We start from the raw sequence: 14,989 nt of genomic DNA, 5'->3' as shown, positions 1-14,989 counted from the left end.
TCTCTCTGCCCAGGGGGACAGCTTGAGGCTCTGTCTCAAAAAAAAAAAAAAGAAGATTTTCCAGTACTGAAATATATGAGTTAAAAGTGTCCTTCAACTACTCTGTTTAATAGATGAAAACAGATTTACACCAAGGTGCACCAGGAAATTTCAAGATTCTGTAAACAAAGTCCCACTTTCCAAAAAGGGAGGAAAAAAAAAACAATAAGATATGGAACCAGAATGGCTTCTGATTTATCAACAGCAACTTTAGAAGCTGAAAAGAAATGGAACATTCTTTAGAATTCTATACACAATCAAATAATCAACTGTGATAACAGAATAAAGATGTTCTCAGACGGTGGCACCTGTGGCTCAAAGGAGTAGGACACCAGCCCCATATACTGGAGGTGGCAGGTTCAAACCTGGCCCCGGCCAAAAACTGCAAAAATATATATATATATATATATATTCTCAATTGATAAAAAAGTTTACTTCTCATGTATCCTTTCTCACCAAGCTATGAGAACGTGCTTTACTAAACATGGAAGTAACCAAGAAAGATCCTGGAATAGAAGATACACAGAAGCAAAAAGCTAAGGTACTTCCCAGGATGATGGTAAAGGGAGACTCCAGCATGATAGGTGGACACCTGAGAAGGTTACCAGTCCAGTTTAAGCAGGTCAAAAGGCTCTAGAAAAGACTTCTTCAGGAAGCTAAACTGGCAGAATATTTGATGCAGCTGAAATCTTGAGGAGCGATTTAGGTAATCAGAGAAAAGTTCAGGCTTGCATTACCACACAGAAAAATAAAGAAACACCAAAATAATAATAATAATAAAAAAACAAATTAAAATGTAACAATTATTAACTATAGAAAAAAATGATGCCTGGGAAAGGAAAAATAATCATAAGAATTACGTAGCTCAGCTATGAATAGTGTCTACATAGACATAATGAGGTAAATACTAAACAATGATCTAACCAAACTACAATATAATCATAAAGGGACAAATTAACCCATTTATGTCTGATGTTACATTATAGGAATGGTAGTGACGTGGGAGTTATTTATATCCCACTGCTCAAGGTCATCACCGAGGTCTGATTTTTCACACATCTGCCTCTTGAGGGTATGTGTTATCACCTGGTATACAGAGTTAGTCACTGCTGCAGATGCTGGCATGCTGGGAGCTTGTCAAAGAGTCACGCAAAAAATTAAAAAATGTCAACCTCTAGGCCTGGCACAGTGACTCACACCTGTAATCCTAGCACTCTAGGAGGCCAAGGCAGGTGGTTCACCTGAGCTTATGAGTTCAAGACCAGCCTGAGCCAGAGGAAGATTTCATCTCTAAAAAAAAGCCAGGCATTGTGGTAGGCACCTGTAGTCCCACCTGCTTGGGAGGCTGAGGCCAAAGAATCACTTAAGCCCAAGAGTTTGAAGTTGCTGTGAGCTGTGATGTCGCAGCAATCCACCCAGGGCGATAGCTTGAGACTCTGGTTCAAAAAAAAAAAAAAAAAAGTATATCAATGAAGAATTTAGGTAGAGTATTTCTAACCCTCAAAGGCTCAGAGGCCTGCCTTTATTCTCCAGGCATGTTTGGCCACAAACTGACAAAGTAAACTGAGGTTACAGAAGGCAAGAGAGCCCCAAAGTGAAATCAATAGCTGCACTCCAGAAGAGCAATGACAGAAGTTCCAAACGTTCAACTGTGTGCTTCTCCCAGAGAACAACCAATTCAAATGGGAAAAAATTAACAGAAAAGACAACATGATTTAAAGCTTGGAGAAAAAAAGACAAATGATAAGACCAAGCTACAAGGGGAGAAAAAGAAAGAAAATAAGAAATCTAAGTAAAGAATACCATTAATTCATTGTCCAAATATTAAGCAAACTGAAATAAGCATAATTTAAAGCAATTGATGCAGGATAATAAAACACCCACCTGAATCAGAACTACTTGAACTAAACCAGGAATATTCTCCTTTGCTTTGTCAAGGAACCATGACTCCGAATACGCAGGAAAAAAATACAACTTTCCAGTTCTTTCCTGCCCTGGTATTATACCTTATACACATGGCAATAACACCATATATTAAGTTTATTGGATTTCAACTCTTAGGGTCGACATATGGCTAAAGCACTGAAATACTGATTGTAGTTGCAGGGCAGAATGTAAAACTATAGTGGAAAGAAGACAGAATGACGATTTCTTATCTTCTCCTTAAAATTTCTACTATTTCCTCTCTATTCCTCATTCAAAACTTGTGATCTTGCTTTCTCTTTCAAAGAAAAGGCAACAACCAAAAGATAATTTTCACAGAATGTTACTCATCTGTGTCTATATACTAGCTTCCCACCTGTCACTACAGTTAAACACTCCACAGTGCTATCTAAGGCCACCCTTCTTTGTTTTTTTTTTTTTTTTTTGGAGACTTGGTAGAGTGCTGTGGCATCACAGGTCACAGCAACCTCCAACTCTTGGGTTTAAGTGATTCTCTTGCCTTAGCCTGCCAAGTAACTGGGACTACAGGTATCTGCCACAACTCCCGGCTATAAGGTCATTCTTCTTATGCACTAGGCCCACCCACACTTACCTGCTCATGGACAATGCTATGACAGAAGTCTCCCTCTCCTGCATCATCAATTTCCCCCTCTGCTGGATCATTCTTAATCAACATACAAACATGCTTCACCAGCGGATGTCCCACTTCTGTTTCCCTTTAAACCAGCATCCCTTGAAAGTGCTGTCTATACTTACTGTTTCAAAATCCTTTTTCCCTATTCTCTGCTAAACTCATTTTAGCTAAGCCTGTAAACCAAACTATTCTCCAAGGTCAACAATGTCTACCATGTTACTAAATTAAATAGTCACCTCTCAGTTCCCATCTGTTGGCAGCATACTCGTCTTTCATATCAGAGAATAAATAAATCAAGAGATAGAGTTATAAACAAATTTTCTTAAATTATAAAAGTAAAAATAAAATGAGACTGTACATAAAGGAGTATTGTCTTGAATGCTTCTGTACTACTTACCATATTCATGTGTGATTTTAATAAAACATCTTAAGAATAGGTTTTAAGGGCGGCGCCTGTGGCTCAAAGGGGTAGGGCGCCGGCCCCATATAGTATCTTATGTGGTAATTAGGTTCTAAAGTTCATTTAAAAAATCAAGCTTTAACAAAATTACTTTGAAAATCCCTTGTAGTGCCCATACAGTATAGCACTGTGTGTTCAATAAGTTCCATACAGCCAATTTTCCTCTCAAACATTAGAGCTTATAGCACTTCATCAACTATAACACAGATGATTTCATTTAGAGACTATCCTGTATGAAGACTGTAGGCTGTAACTTTAAACACTAAAATCATGCTCTGTTTACTGAGATACTCACTGGACAGGAATCCAGGCACAAAAAATAACCAAGGCAATAGAAGATTCTACGTACCATCTCATGCTTACTCTATGGCACTCACTTGCTGAATAAAATGGCAGGCAGAATTTCTTTTGGCCAGGCACATATAGTTACATCTGAGCTAATTAAACAAATGTGTAAAAAGGCTCCATTGTGCAATAATAGGTACAAGTCCACCATGAATATACTGGATAGAAGGATCCTACTATGGAACTATTATTAGTTACTCCAATCCAGGGATGCTTCCTTACCTAGCTCATCACTATTAAGAACTGTTTCTGTAATCCTAGCACTATAGGAGGCCAAGTGGGGGGATCGCCTGAGCCAGAGCGCAACCCCCATCTCTAAAAACAGTCAGGCATTGTGGCAGGAGCCTGTAGTCCCCACTACTTGGGAGGCTGAGGCAAGAGAATTGCTTGAGCCCAAGAGTTTGAGGTGGCTGTGAGCTGTGAAACCTTGGCACTCTACTGAGAGCGACAAAGTGAGACAAAAAAATTGTTTCTGGTGCAATTTTCCAATTAGATGGGTGTCAGCAGTTTTTAAGTGTAGCATCCATGGTTCTGTGACAGATGTAGGGCTCATCTTTTCAGGCTAGATGGAATCACTGCCTAAGAATCTGACACTCTCTTCCTGGTTTTATCAGTTCGTTACTCTGCGAAAGCACCTGCTCTGTGACCCAACTGTACTCTCTACATAATATATTAATAAACACCTAATTATTTAGGTTGGGCAAAGTATTAATAGTAGCTCAATACGGACCAAAAGTCTTCCAACACAGAACTCATTCTCAAATAAAAAGACAAAACACAGCAAACATTATTTCAATGCTAAGTCAACAGGTATTATGTAAATATCAAACAGAAGTTATCAAGAAATGATTGCCTTCATTTCCCACCTACAGTTTAGAAAAAATAGATCAATAATACCCTGTGGAGGCAGGAGTGTAGGAAAATAGCTGTTACAGATGAGAATTTGTTACAATTCTTCTAAGGGCTAGTTTGGCAATATATTTCAGAAGCCTTAATTTAAAAAAATAGAAATCCTTTGTCCCAGCAATGACATTCCCAGGGAATATACATCTGTATACAGTATCCACTAGCTACATGTGGCTACTGAGCCCTCAAAATGTGGCCAGTCCAAACTGAGATGAGCTTTAAGTATAGAATACATTCTGGATTTCGAAGACAACATGTAAAAAGAAAGCAAAATGTCTCATTAACATTTTTTATATTGACATGTTAAAATGATAACATTTTTCATACATTACATTAAATAAAACACATAGCTAAATTAATTTTATCTATTTCGTTCTGCTTTTCTTAAATGTACTAAAAAAATTTAAATTATGTAAGTGGCTTATATTATTTTTCTATTAGAAAGTGCTACTTTTAGACAAATTGCACAAATACGTATGTAGAAGAATGTTTTATCATAGCATACTTCATAAAAGAGAAAACTAGAACAAACCTAAGCATCCATCAATATACATCAAATAAACTATAGTAAATATATTAAAAAGTATAATCTGTAACCACTGAAAATGCTGATGTACATCTAAATATACTGACATGAAATGGTAAGTATTAAATAGAAAAGATAAGCCTAAAAACACATATTTAGGGCAGCGCCTGTGGCTCAGTGAGTAGGGTGCCAGCCCCATATATCAAGGGTGGTGGGTTCAAATCTGGCCCCAGCCAAACTGCAACATAAAAATAGCTGGGCGTTCTGACGGGCACCTGTGGTCCCAGCTACTTGGGAGGCTGAGGCAAGAGAATCACCTAAGCGCAAGAACTGGAGGTTGCTGTGAGCTGTAATGCCAGGGCACTCCACCAAGGGTGACATGACAACATGAGACTCTTGTCTCTTAAAAAAAAAAAAATTTATATAACTCTTTTTTACAAAGAAATGGGGTGTGGATATATGTGTCCGTGCAAGCACAAAAAAATGGAAAAGTATTCATCTAAATGGCAACTACAGTTACCCTCTAGGCAGTAGGATTATAATTAATCCTTATTTTCTTCTTTATGCTTTTATGTATTTTCTGAATTTCTGTAATAAGCATACGATGCTTTATAATTAGAACACTAAAGCTATTTTTTAAAATGACAGCCATAAGCTGAAACAAAAAGATCAATCTTACATCATCTTAGCTAGATACAATCTACAGTATTAAGGGTCCTTAAGCCCATGCAATACTATACCTAGAGAAGGGTGTAAGTGCCTCAGTCTCAAACAATACTTAAATCCATCTCAAATCATTAAGAATATTTCAAAAAAGGTCGGGTACAGGGGCTCATGCATATAATCCTAGCACTCTGGGTGGCCAAGGCAGGCAGACTGCTTAAGCTGAGGAGTTCAAGACCAGCCTGACTAAAAACCAGACCACATCTCTCAAAAAACAGCTGGGCATTGCTGATAGGCACCTATAGTCCCAGCTACTTGGGAGACTGAGGCAAGAGGATAGCTTGAACCCGAGAGTTTGAGGTTGCTGTAAGCTATGATGCCATGGCACTTTACCCAGGGTGACAAACTGAGACTCTGTCTCAAAAAAAAAAAAAAAAAAAAGAGCATTTCAAAAAAATAAACACAGGTCAAGCACAGTGGCTCATGCCTACAATCCTAGCACTCTGGGAAACCTAGGCATGTGGATTGCCTGAGCTCAGAAGTTCAAGACCAGCCTGAGCAAGAGTGAGACCCTATCTCTTAAAAATAGCCTTGCATTGTGGCAGGTGCATAGTCCCAGCTACAGGGAGGCTGAGGCAAGTGGATCTCTTTAGCCCAAGAGTTTGAGGTTGCTGTGAACTGTAACACCATGGCACTCTACCAAGGGCGACAAAGTGAGTCTCTGTCTTTAAAAAAAAGAAAAACCACTGATAAACAAAAAAAACTAAAAAGGAATATTTCAGGATTCTACAAATCATCATGATCATTGTGAGAACTTTGCCATGAACTTATATGGTAACTGAACCCATATGTTAACTGAGAGAACCCACATATTAACTCTTAAACAGGCATTCACAGATTTATCACCTAAGGCAATTAAGTAATTAAAAAGGCAGAAATCTCATTGATAAAACTGGTTATCTATGGGATAGGGAACTAGGTGGCAGGGGTACAGAAGTGAGGAGGATGATTACTGATAGTCTTTAGTATCTTTTGAATTAAGAACAATGTGAATTTATTGCCTCACATGTGGCTCAGTGAGTAGGGCGCTAGCCCCATATACCAAGGGTGGCAGGTTGGAGCCTGGCCCCAGCCAAACTGCAACAACAGCAAAATAAAAATAGCTGGGGGTTATGGTGGGCACCTGTAGTCCCAGCTACTAGGGAGGCTGAAGAAAATAAATAAATAAATAAAAATTTAGGCTGTGCACTGGGGCTCACATCTATAATCCTAGTACTTTGGGAGGCCAAAGAATGCTGAGGCAAGGAGTTTCAGACTAGGCTGTACAACAGAGTAAGCCGCCATCTCTGCAAAAAATAAAAAAGCCAGAAGGCATATACGTACTCCCAGACTACATAGGGATGCATATGTGTAGTCCCAGACTCAGGAGGCTGAGGCAGAAGGATCACTAGAGCCCAAGAGAGCTGAGGTCGCAGTGAACTATGATGACCTCTAAGCTAGACAACAGAGCAAGACCCTTTCTCAATCTGCCAACAATCAGTATTTATCTACCAAGACTCCAGCACTTTAGGAAGCCAAGGCAGGAGGATTGCATAAGGCCAGGTGTCCCAGACCAGTGGGACCTAGTGAGACCTAGTCTCTACAAAATATGGAAATATTAGCTGGGCATGGTGTTGGTACAGCTATTCAGGAGGCTAAGGTGGGAGGATCACTTGAGCCCAGGAATTTAAAGTTGCAGAGAGCTATGATAATGACACTGCACTCCAGCCTGGGCAATAGAGCAAGACCATATCTCAAAAAAGAAAAAAACAAAAACAAGAAGACTCCATGGGAGGCACCCACAGCTCAGTGGGTAGGGCTCTGGCCATACATACCAAGGCTGGAAGGTTCAAACCCGCCCCAGGCCAACTAAAACAACAATGACAACTGCAACAAAAGAAAAAGCCAGGAGTTATGGTGGGTGCCTGTTGTCCCAGCTACTTGGGAGGCTGAGGCAAGAGAATCACTTGAGCCCAAGAGTGTAAGGTTGCTGTGAGCGGTGATGCCATGGCACTCTACTGAGGGTGACATAGTAAGACTCTTTCTCAGAACAAAAAAATAAAAAAGAAGACTCCGTGATTGCCCATAACTTATTGGAAATTTAAAACATTCTTCTTTTTTTTTTTTTGAGACAGAGCCTCAAGCTGTCCCCCTGGGTAGAGTGCTATGCCATCACAGCTCACAGCAACCTCCAACTCCTGGGCTCAAGCGAGTCTCCTGCCTCCACCTCCCAAGTAGCTGGGACTACAGGCGCCTGCCACACGCCTGGCTATTTTTTGGTTGCAGGCGTCACTGTTGTTTGGCGGGCCCAGGCTGGATTCGAACCAGACAGCTCAGGTGTATGTGGTTTTCACCCTTAACTGCTTGAGCCACAGGTGCCGAGTCTAAAACATTATTCTTTAGAACAGTAGTTCTCAACCTGTGGGTCATGACCCATAGGAACTGTATTAAAGGACCGCAGCATTAGGAAGGTTGAGAACCACTGCTTTAGAGTGTCTATTATTGCTGAAGTCAAATTACCATTAAAAATTAGGAAGGCTGAGAACCACTGCTTTACAGTGTCTATTATTGCTAAAGTCAAATTACCATTAAAACTTTTAGTCCAGGGTGGCTCCTGTGGTAGGGCGCTGGCCCTATATACTGAGGGTGGTGGGTTCAAATCCAGCCCTGGCCAAACTGCAACAAAAAAATAGCTGGGTGTTGTGGCAAGAACCTGTAGTCCCAGCTACTCGGGAGGCTGAGGCAAGAGAATTGCCTAAGCCCAGGAGTTGGAGGTTACTGTGAGCTGTGTGACACCATGGCACTCTACAGAGGACACTACGGAGGATGCTGTCTCTTAAAAAAAAAATTTTTAGTGCATTCAAGTCAAAATATTTGTGGTATCTGAGAGAAGGGCCACAAAGACATAGGAGGGCAAACATGAACTAGTAGTGGAAAAATGGAGGGGAGCAAACAAAATATAATTAATAGTGAAATTTGTTTTTATACTCTGAGGCAAGTAAAAAATTTTAATACTTGCTCTGTATTTATATTAGATCATACTATGTTCTTGGATGTTTTGCTTATGGGAAATATCAAAATGTCAACCATTGTTTCTATTAAAGGTCTTTAATGATATTGCATTTTAGACCTATAATGAAACATGGTACTCACTGCAGTTTGTAATGCATCTCATTAAATACATTAATAACATGTATTTCACTAAAAGGTCAAGTTATTACGGCTGAAGTTTAACTTTCGTTTAATCACTTCACTTAAAGCTATAGAGCAAACTCCAACACAACAGAGAGGTCCTGATGCAGAAATGCTCTCCCAATTCTTTCACCCACTCAAATCAGTTATGCTTCTTAAGAAATAACTGGTAGTGTTTTTATGAAAGGATAATGGTATTAAGATTTTTAAAAAATCCTTATCTGTTAAAAGATTTACTGATAAAATGAAAGAATCTCTGTTGTCTCCTTCGGAACAGAAGGGTAGGGAGCTGGTATAACTAGAGCTGAAATAAGACTGCCAGCTGGGCATGGTGGCTCATGTCTGTAATCCTAGCACTTTGGGAGGCCAAGGTGTGAGGACTGCTTGAGTCCAAGAGTTTGAGACCAGCCTGAGCAACAGTAAGACCCCCATCTCTACAAAAAATCAGCCAAGCATGATAGTAGTTCCAGTTAATTGAGAGGCTGAGGCAGGAGGATTGCCTGAGCCCAGCAACTAGTATGGGGGACAGAGACCCTGGCTCAAAAAAACAGAGGGGAGGGGAGGGGAAAAAAGGAGAGAAAAGAAAAGAGAAAATTTGCCATGAGTTGACCACTGCTTAAGCTCATGACAGTGTATTTATGGGAATTCACTGTACTAGTCTCTCTACTTTTACACAGGTTTGATATATTCCATAATAAAAAAGTTTAAATTAATCATGCTGAATTTCTTAAGTAACTTGCTTTCTTCTTTACATATTATTGACACCAACATAAAAGGCCCACCTCTTAATGCCGTAGAGCATTTTAGAAGAATGTTAAAGAGAAGAGGCTAACTTCTTTAAAGAAACGATTTTATGTACAAAAAAATCCTTTAATTTTGTTAAGGTTACTTCATGACTCACTACTTATGCAGCTTCTAAAATAATGAATAGATTTCTCTGAAATCACCTCATGATCCAAGAGTATTTACCATTATGTCATACCAAGGTTATTAGGGACTAAGTTTATGTTGGGGGAATGGTTTAGTTTCTAAAAAGTGGAGTTTAGGGTGCTGAAGGTCCAAAGGCATGGTGCTCAGGAGTTTACTATGGCTAGAACATACCTGGAAGTCTGCTATTATAGAGACAGAAACTAGGACAATGAGAGCAAATGACAGTGTCAAGAAGAGACTATATATTGAGAAAACACAACCTGAGAAGAAGATTCTAAATGCAATGAAACTGGCTGGGCAGCCATAGCTCAGAGGTTACGGTGCTGGCCACATGCTCTGGGGCTGGTGAGTTCAAATCCAGCCCAGGCCTGCTAAACAAAATAAATAAATAAATAAATAAATAGCTGGTGTTGTAGCAGTCACCCATAGTCCAAGCTACTAGGGAGGCTGAGGCAAGAGAATCACTTGAGCCCAAGAGTCTGAGGTTGCTATGAGCTATGATACCACATTCTCCCAAGGATGACAAAGTAAGACTCTGTCTCAGTAAAAATAAATAAATAAATAAATGCAATGAAATTTACGTTGACAGGATAAATGAGCCTAAAAAAGGAAGAGAACAGAAATGCAGGAAAGGCTTGGCACAGTGGCTCACACCTGTAATTCTAGCACTCGGAGAGGCTGAGGCAGGAGGATCCCTTGAGTTCAGGAGTTGGAGACCAACCTGAGCAAGATCAAGACACTGTCTCTACTAAAAAAAAATAGAAAAATGTGCCAAGTGCTGTAGTGGGCACCTATAGTCCCAGCTGCTCGGAAGGCTGAGATGGAAATATTTTGAGCCCAGAAGTTAGAGGTTGAAGTGAGTTATGCTGACAACACAGCACTCTGGCCTAGACAGTAGAGTAAGACTCTATCCCCCCCACACCAAAAAACCCCCCACCAAATACACACACACACACACACACACACACACATATACATATGTATATCAGAGAACCCAAAGAGCATAGCATATGTAGTGTTACCAAAGCCAAAGAGAAGTGTTTCCAGCAAAGTGGAGAAAAGGTTAAATGCTGCAGGAAAGTAGTAACTGGATTTGGTAATAAGGAAATCTCTAGCCATCTTTCCATAGTGTCCCAAGACGCTAGGCTAAAATGTAAGTATTAGTAGACTATAACACTACCTACCTTCCAGAACAAATAGTTAATTTATACAGGGAATCTGAATACTAATAAAAAGTAAAAACAACAATAAAAACCACACAGAAAAAAACAGTGGGGATGATGGTTAGTTACACTGGTAACAATGAATTGTTCACAAAAGTTGAATGTTGCCAAAGGTTTCCCTCAGCAGAAAAAGATACAACTACCTAACATTTTATGGTGTTGAGGTGTGCCAGAAACTGTGCTAATGGTTTACATTGATTATGTCCTTTAATCCTCACAACCATATTATCCCATTTTACTGTGAAGTTAAGTAACTCGCCCAAGGTCACATTGCTAATCTATTGCTGAGATGAAATCTAAACCCAGACAGTCTGACTTTAACTACTCTATAAGACCAGGCAAATTGAAAAGAGATTCAATTAAAGACAGTAAGTCCCAGTTTGTTCTGGGTTTGGTACAAATTCAGCCTCTGGTATACACCAGCTATACAGCACAATATAAATCAGTCATCCTGATTAACAAAGCTGAGAAATTTTTCAATAATCACATATCAATGGGGATGGGGTTTTGGTACATTTGTTTAACCTGGACAAGAAATATGCAAAAAGTAACTATCCTTGACACCTCCACCCCTGCCATTGGTATTCAGCTTTAATTATACTCCATTTACCAAGACAGGGAAGTATATGTGTACAACATATTGTGTCATGCTGCCAAAATAAATGAAATAAATGAATAACTGAAATAAATGAGAATTAGCTACAATTCACATGCACAGAAATTCTAGTTATTAGAGAACTCATTGTCCTCCCACCTTAGAATATGTGATACCTAACAAACCTTCCTTTCTTCTTCCTCCTTCACCACAAAACACTGTTGGATTAATAGACACCTGTCAGATTAACTGAAGTTCACCAATGAGGCAAAGAGGTAATCAATCAGTTAAATACAAAAAAGATTTAAAAGATCATAACAAAATAACTTTTTTCTGAGACAGAGTCACCCTGGAGTTGAGTGCCACAGTGTCATCATAGCTCACAGCAACCTCAAACTCTTGGGCTCAAGCAATTCTTATGCCTCTGCTTCCCCAGTAACTGGAATGTTTCTATTTTTAGTAGAGACAGGGTCTTGCTCAGGCTGGTCTCAAATGCCTGAGCTCAAGCAATGCACCCAATCCACCAGCCTCAGCCTCCCAGAGTGCTATGATTATAGGCATGAGCCACCTCATCTGGCCAGAACAAAGTAAAATTTAAATATTATAATGGCTAAAGAAATTAAGTAGTATCCAAGAATAAAAATGTGTCTATTATATATACTGGACACTAACCCTTAAAATCTATATTTTATGATGAATTAAAAAAAATTGAAAACGTGCGAGCAAGAATAATGAATAACAAAACAGAAAAGGCTTTATTGTGAAACATTAAAGACATTTAATCTAGAGCAGTCTAAGTCATTCCAAAGGCATACCAGGAATTAGGGTACTAGGGCATTAAAAATAGCAGAGAAATGCTCCAAAAATCTCAAAAAAAAAAAAAAATTGAAAGCCATCAATCTATCATCTATTTAAGGGAGGAAGGAGGCAAAGATGGGGGAGGGAATAAAAAAGAAAGACACACGCTCATCAATTATTCAAGGTTCCTGGAAGGACTGCAGACTTTTTACACATGTAACAGTCTTCAAGTATGGCAGTAGTACACAAAACCTAAAAAACTGGACTCTAGGAAGTCACATTCCTAATTAAAACAGGTACTCTCCTACAAGAAATGTTCAATGAATTCCCTACCCCAGAAACCCTATTCATTTATCTTAAATGGTTTAAGGTGGTTCTACCAAGGAGCAGATGCCAAATTAAATGTCCTGCCTTAGGTCCCTTCCAACTCTTAAGTCCATGATACTATAAATTTTAAAGAGCTAAAGAAAACACTAAATCAGCATGCAAATAAGAAACAGTGATTCCAACCACCATGCACTCATCCCAAACTTCCTCTACCCCAGTCCTGCAGTGCAACCAGGCACACAGGAGGCAGTGGTACAAAAGGAACATTACTAGATCACAAGGAAAAGAAGCTGGAGTTTTGTCTCTGCCATACATGAACAAGCTCTGTAACTTTGGGCAAGTTATTGTGGGCTTCACTTCTCCCATCTATAAAATGAGGGGACTGGGAAATCAAATAATCTCCAAATTCCTTTTCTCTTCTAGAATTCTCTGACTTGTAGTCAGCAATTCTCTTCCAAAACTTGTTCCTCCTTCTATGCCACCCCAAGAAAGATCATTTTAACATGTTGTTCTAAAAACTTCCCAAAGGCAGGCCATCTTTTAAGCGCATGATACAACCAACTTAAATGAACTGAGTTTACTCCTTCATTCTTCCCATTTTGTCTATACCAGTGGGTTTTCAAGTATGTTTCCTGAGCTTTAAAGAAGTTAACTCAGAAAGTTACACAGAAGGAGTAAGGAAAGACAGGTGAGAAAGCAGAATAGATGGGGCTCAAGCACACAATCCACTTCAGTCAAACCTGTCTTCATTTGACAAAAGTAGTTCTAAGTAACCCAAAATGGAATAAATATTCTTACTATTTTTTAGGGCATTGGCAAATTCTGGGCCACCTCTGTCCTTGAAAACTGGAAAAACGTCTGGTTGAGGAAGTTGATTGGTGGTCAACAGAGCTTTCTGTAGTTTAATCCTTCCTTCCAAGAGCTGGTCCCACAGTGCTGAGAAAGAAAAGAGAATCCCATCCCTCAATTATAGTCTTTCAGGGGTGAGGAGTTGGGGAGAGAGAGGAAACTATACTAGTCTCTAAGCACCACAGCTTTATCAGGTGTATGCCATGGAAACAAACACTCCATTATAGGAAATAATTCAGTATCTCTGAAGCAAACATTTGCCACAGGAGAGCAGGAGTACTAAAACCTAGGGAGAGGAGAAAATACTCTTCAATCTTTCACAGTTGCGGGAGGTACTAGAGCAGAACCAGCTAAGCAGCTCAGTGCAGAAATGGCTATGCATAGAGGAACCGGGCTTTCGGCCAGTAGGTAAGTGGGGCATGTCACAAACTAATTGGAAGGACACAGGAGAGACAGAACAGCCAAAAACAAACAAAAAGTAGACCAAATGCAGACACTCTGAAAAACAGGCAGTCAGCAAAGTCATGTACAAACCTATCTGGTTCTTCACAGCTCCTCCTTTCTCCACTTCCTCGGAGACTTTGACACTGGAGAAGGTCATCACTACACCATCGTCTTCACTGTTCCTGTCTCCTCCAGCTCTGTCTTCCTCGATCTCACCCTCCACATATTCCTCACTTTCCCCTTCTTCCATGCCACTCTCCTCCTCTTCATCTTCCTCGTCCTCATCTTCTTCCACGTCACTGCTCCCGAGGTCATCCATTCCCTCAGTAAACTTCTCAAAGTCACTGATGCTCTGGACACTGAAGCCTGGTGTTTTTGCAGAGCGGCTTCTGCTCTGCTTCCTCCAGGCCAGATCGCTCTCCCCATCATCACTGCTCTCCCCCTCATCACCACTCTCCTGTTCCTCAGCAGCATTCAGGTCATCCTCATCAGATTCCTCCAGACCCAGTCCCTCTGACTCTCCATCTCCTGACCCTTCCTCATCAGCTATTTCCTTCTCTGAACAAAAAGGGAGAGAAGAAAGAGAAAAATGGATGTCACCTGAAGGAAAACACCAGGCCATTATCTTTCATTTTAACTAAAGCATTATCGCATCTCTCAGGGGGGAAAACATGTATTATTGTACTCAGTTCAATTCAACAAATATTTATAGCATATCTACTGTCTCTGAAATTCTAAGGAGGAAGCAAAGATGAATAGAACATGGATGCGACCACAACGAAAGGTTATAGTGGGAAAGACAGATTCATAAAAACTACAATTCGAGCGGCGCCTACGGCTCAGTGAGTAGGGCACCGGCTCCATATACCGAGGGTGGCAGGTTCAAGCCCACCCCTGGCCAAACTCCAACAAAAAAATAGCCGGGCGTTATTGCGGACGCCTGTGGTCCCAGCTACTCGGGAGGCTGAGGCAAGAGAATTGCCTAAGCCCAGGAGTTGGAGGTTGCTGTGAGCTATGACGCCACGGCACTCTACCAAGGGCAATAAAGTGAGACTCTGTCTCTTAAAAAAAAAAA

General features: G+C 40.1%; 1 protein-coding gene across 1 annotated transcript in view; it reads right to left on the bottom strand.

Moving 5' to 3' along the window:
- Nucleotides 1-14,989, bottom strand: part of AATF (apoptosis antagonizing transcription factor) — a 114,497-nt gene that overhangs the window by 95,709 nt on the left and 3,799 nt on the right. Inside the window, exons 3-4 of the mRNA XM_003795611.3 lie at nt 14,005-14,472; nt 13,420-13,557 (exon numbers count right to left, since the gene is read on the bottom strand). Coding sequence (XP_003795659.1) covers nt 13,420-13,557; nt 14,005-14,472 — 606 coding nt within the window. The remainder of the gene's footprint in view (nt 1-13,419; nt 13,558-14,004; nt 14,473-14,989) is intronic.

Source organism: Otolemur garnettii, unplaced genomic scaffold (genome assembly GCF_000181295.1).
Source record: "Otolemur garnettii isolate 467f Iridium unplaced genomic scaffold, OtoGar3 scaffold00094, whole genome shotgun sequence".
NCBI lineage: Eukaryota > Metazoa > Chordata > Mammalia > Primates > Galagidae > Otolemur > Otolemur garnettii.
This window is presented reverse-complemented; position numbering and strand designations above follow the sequence as displayed.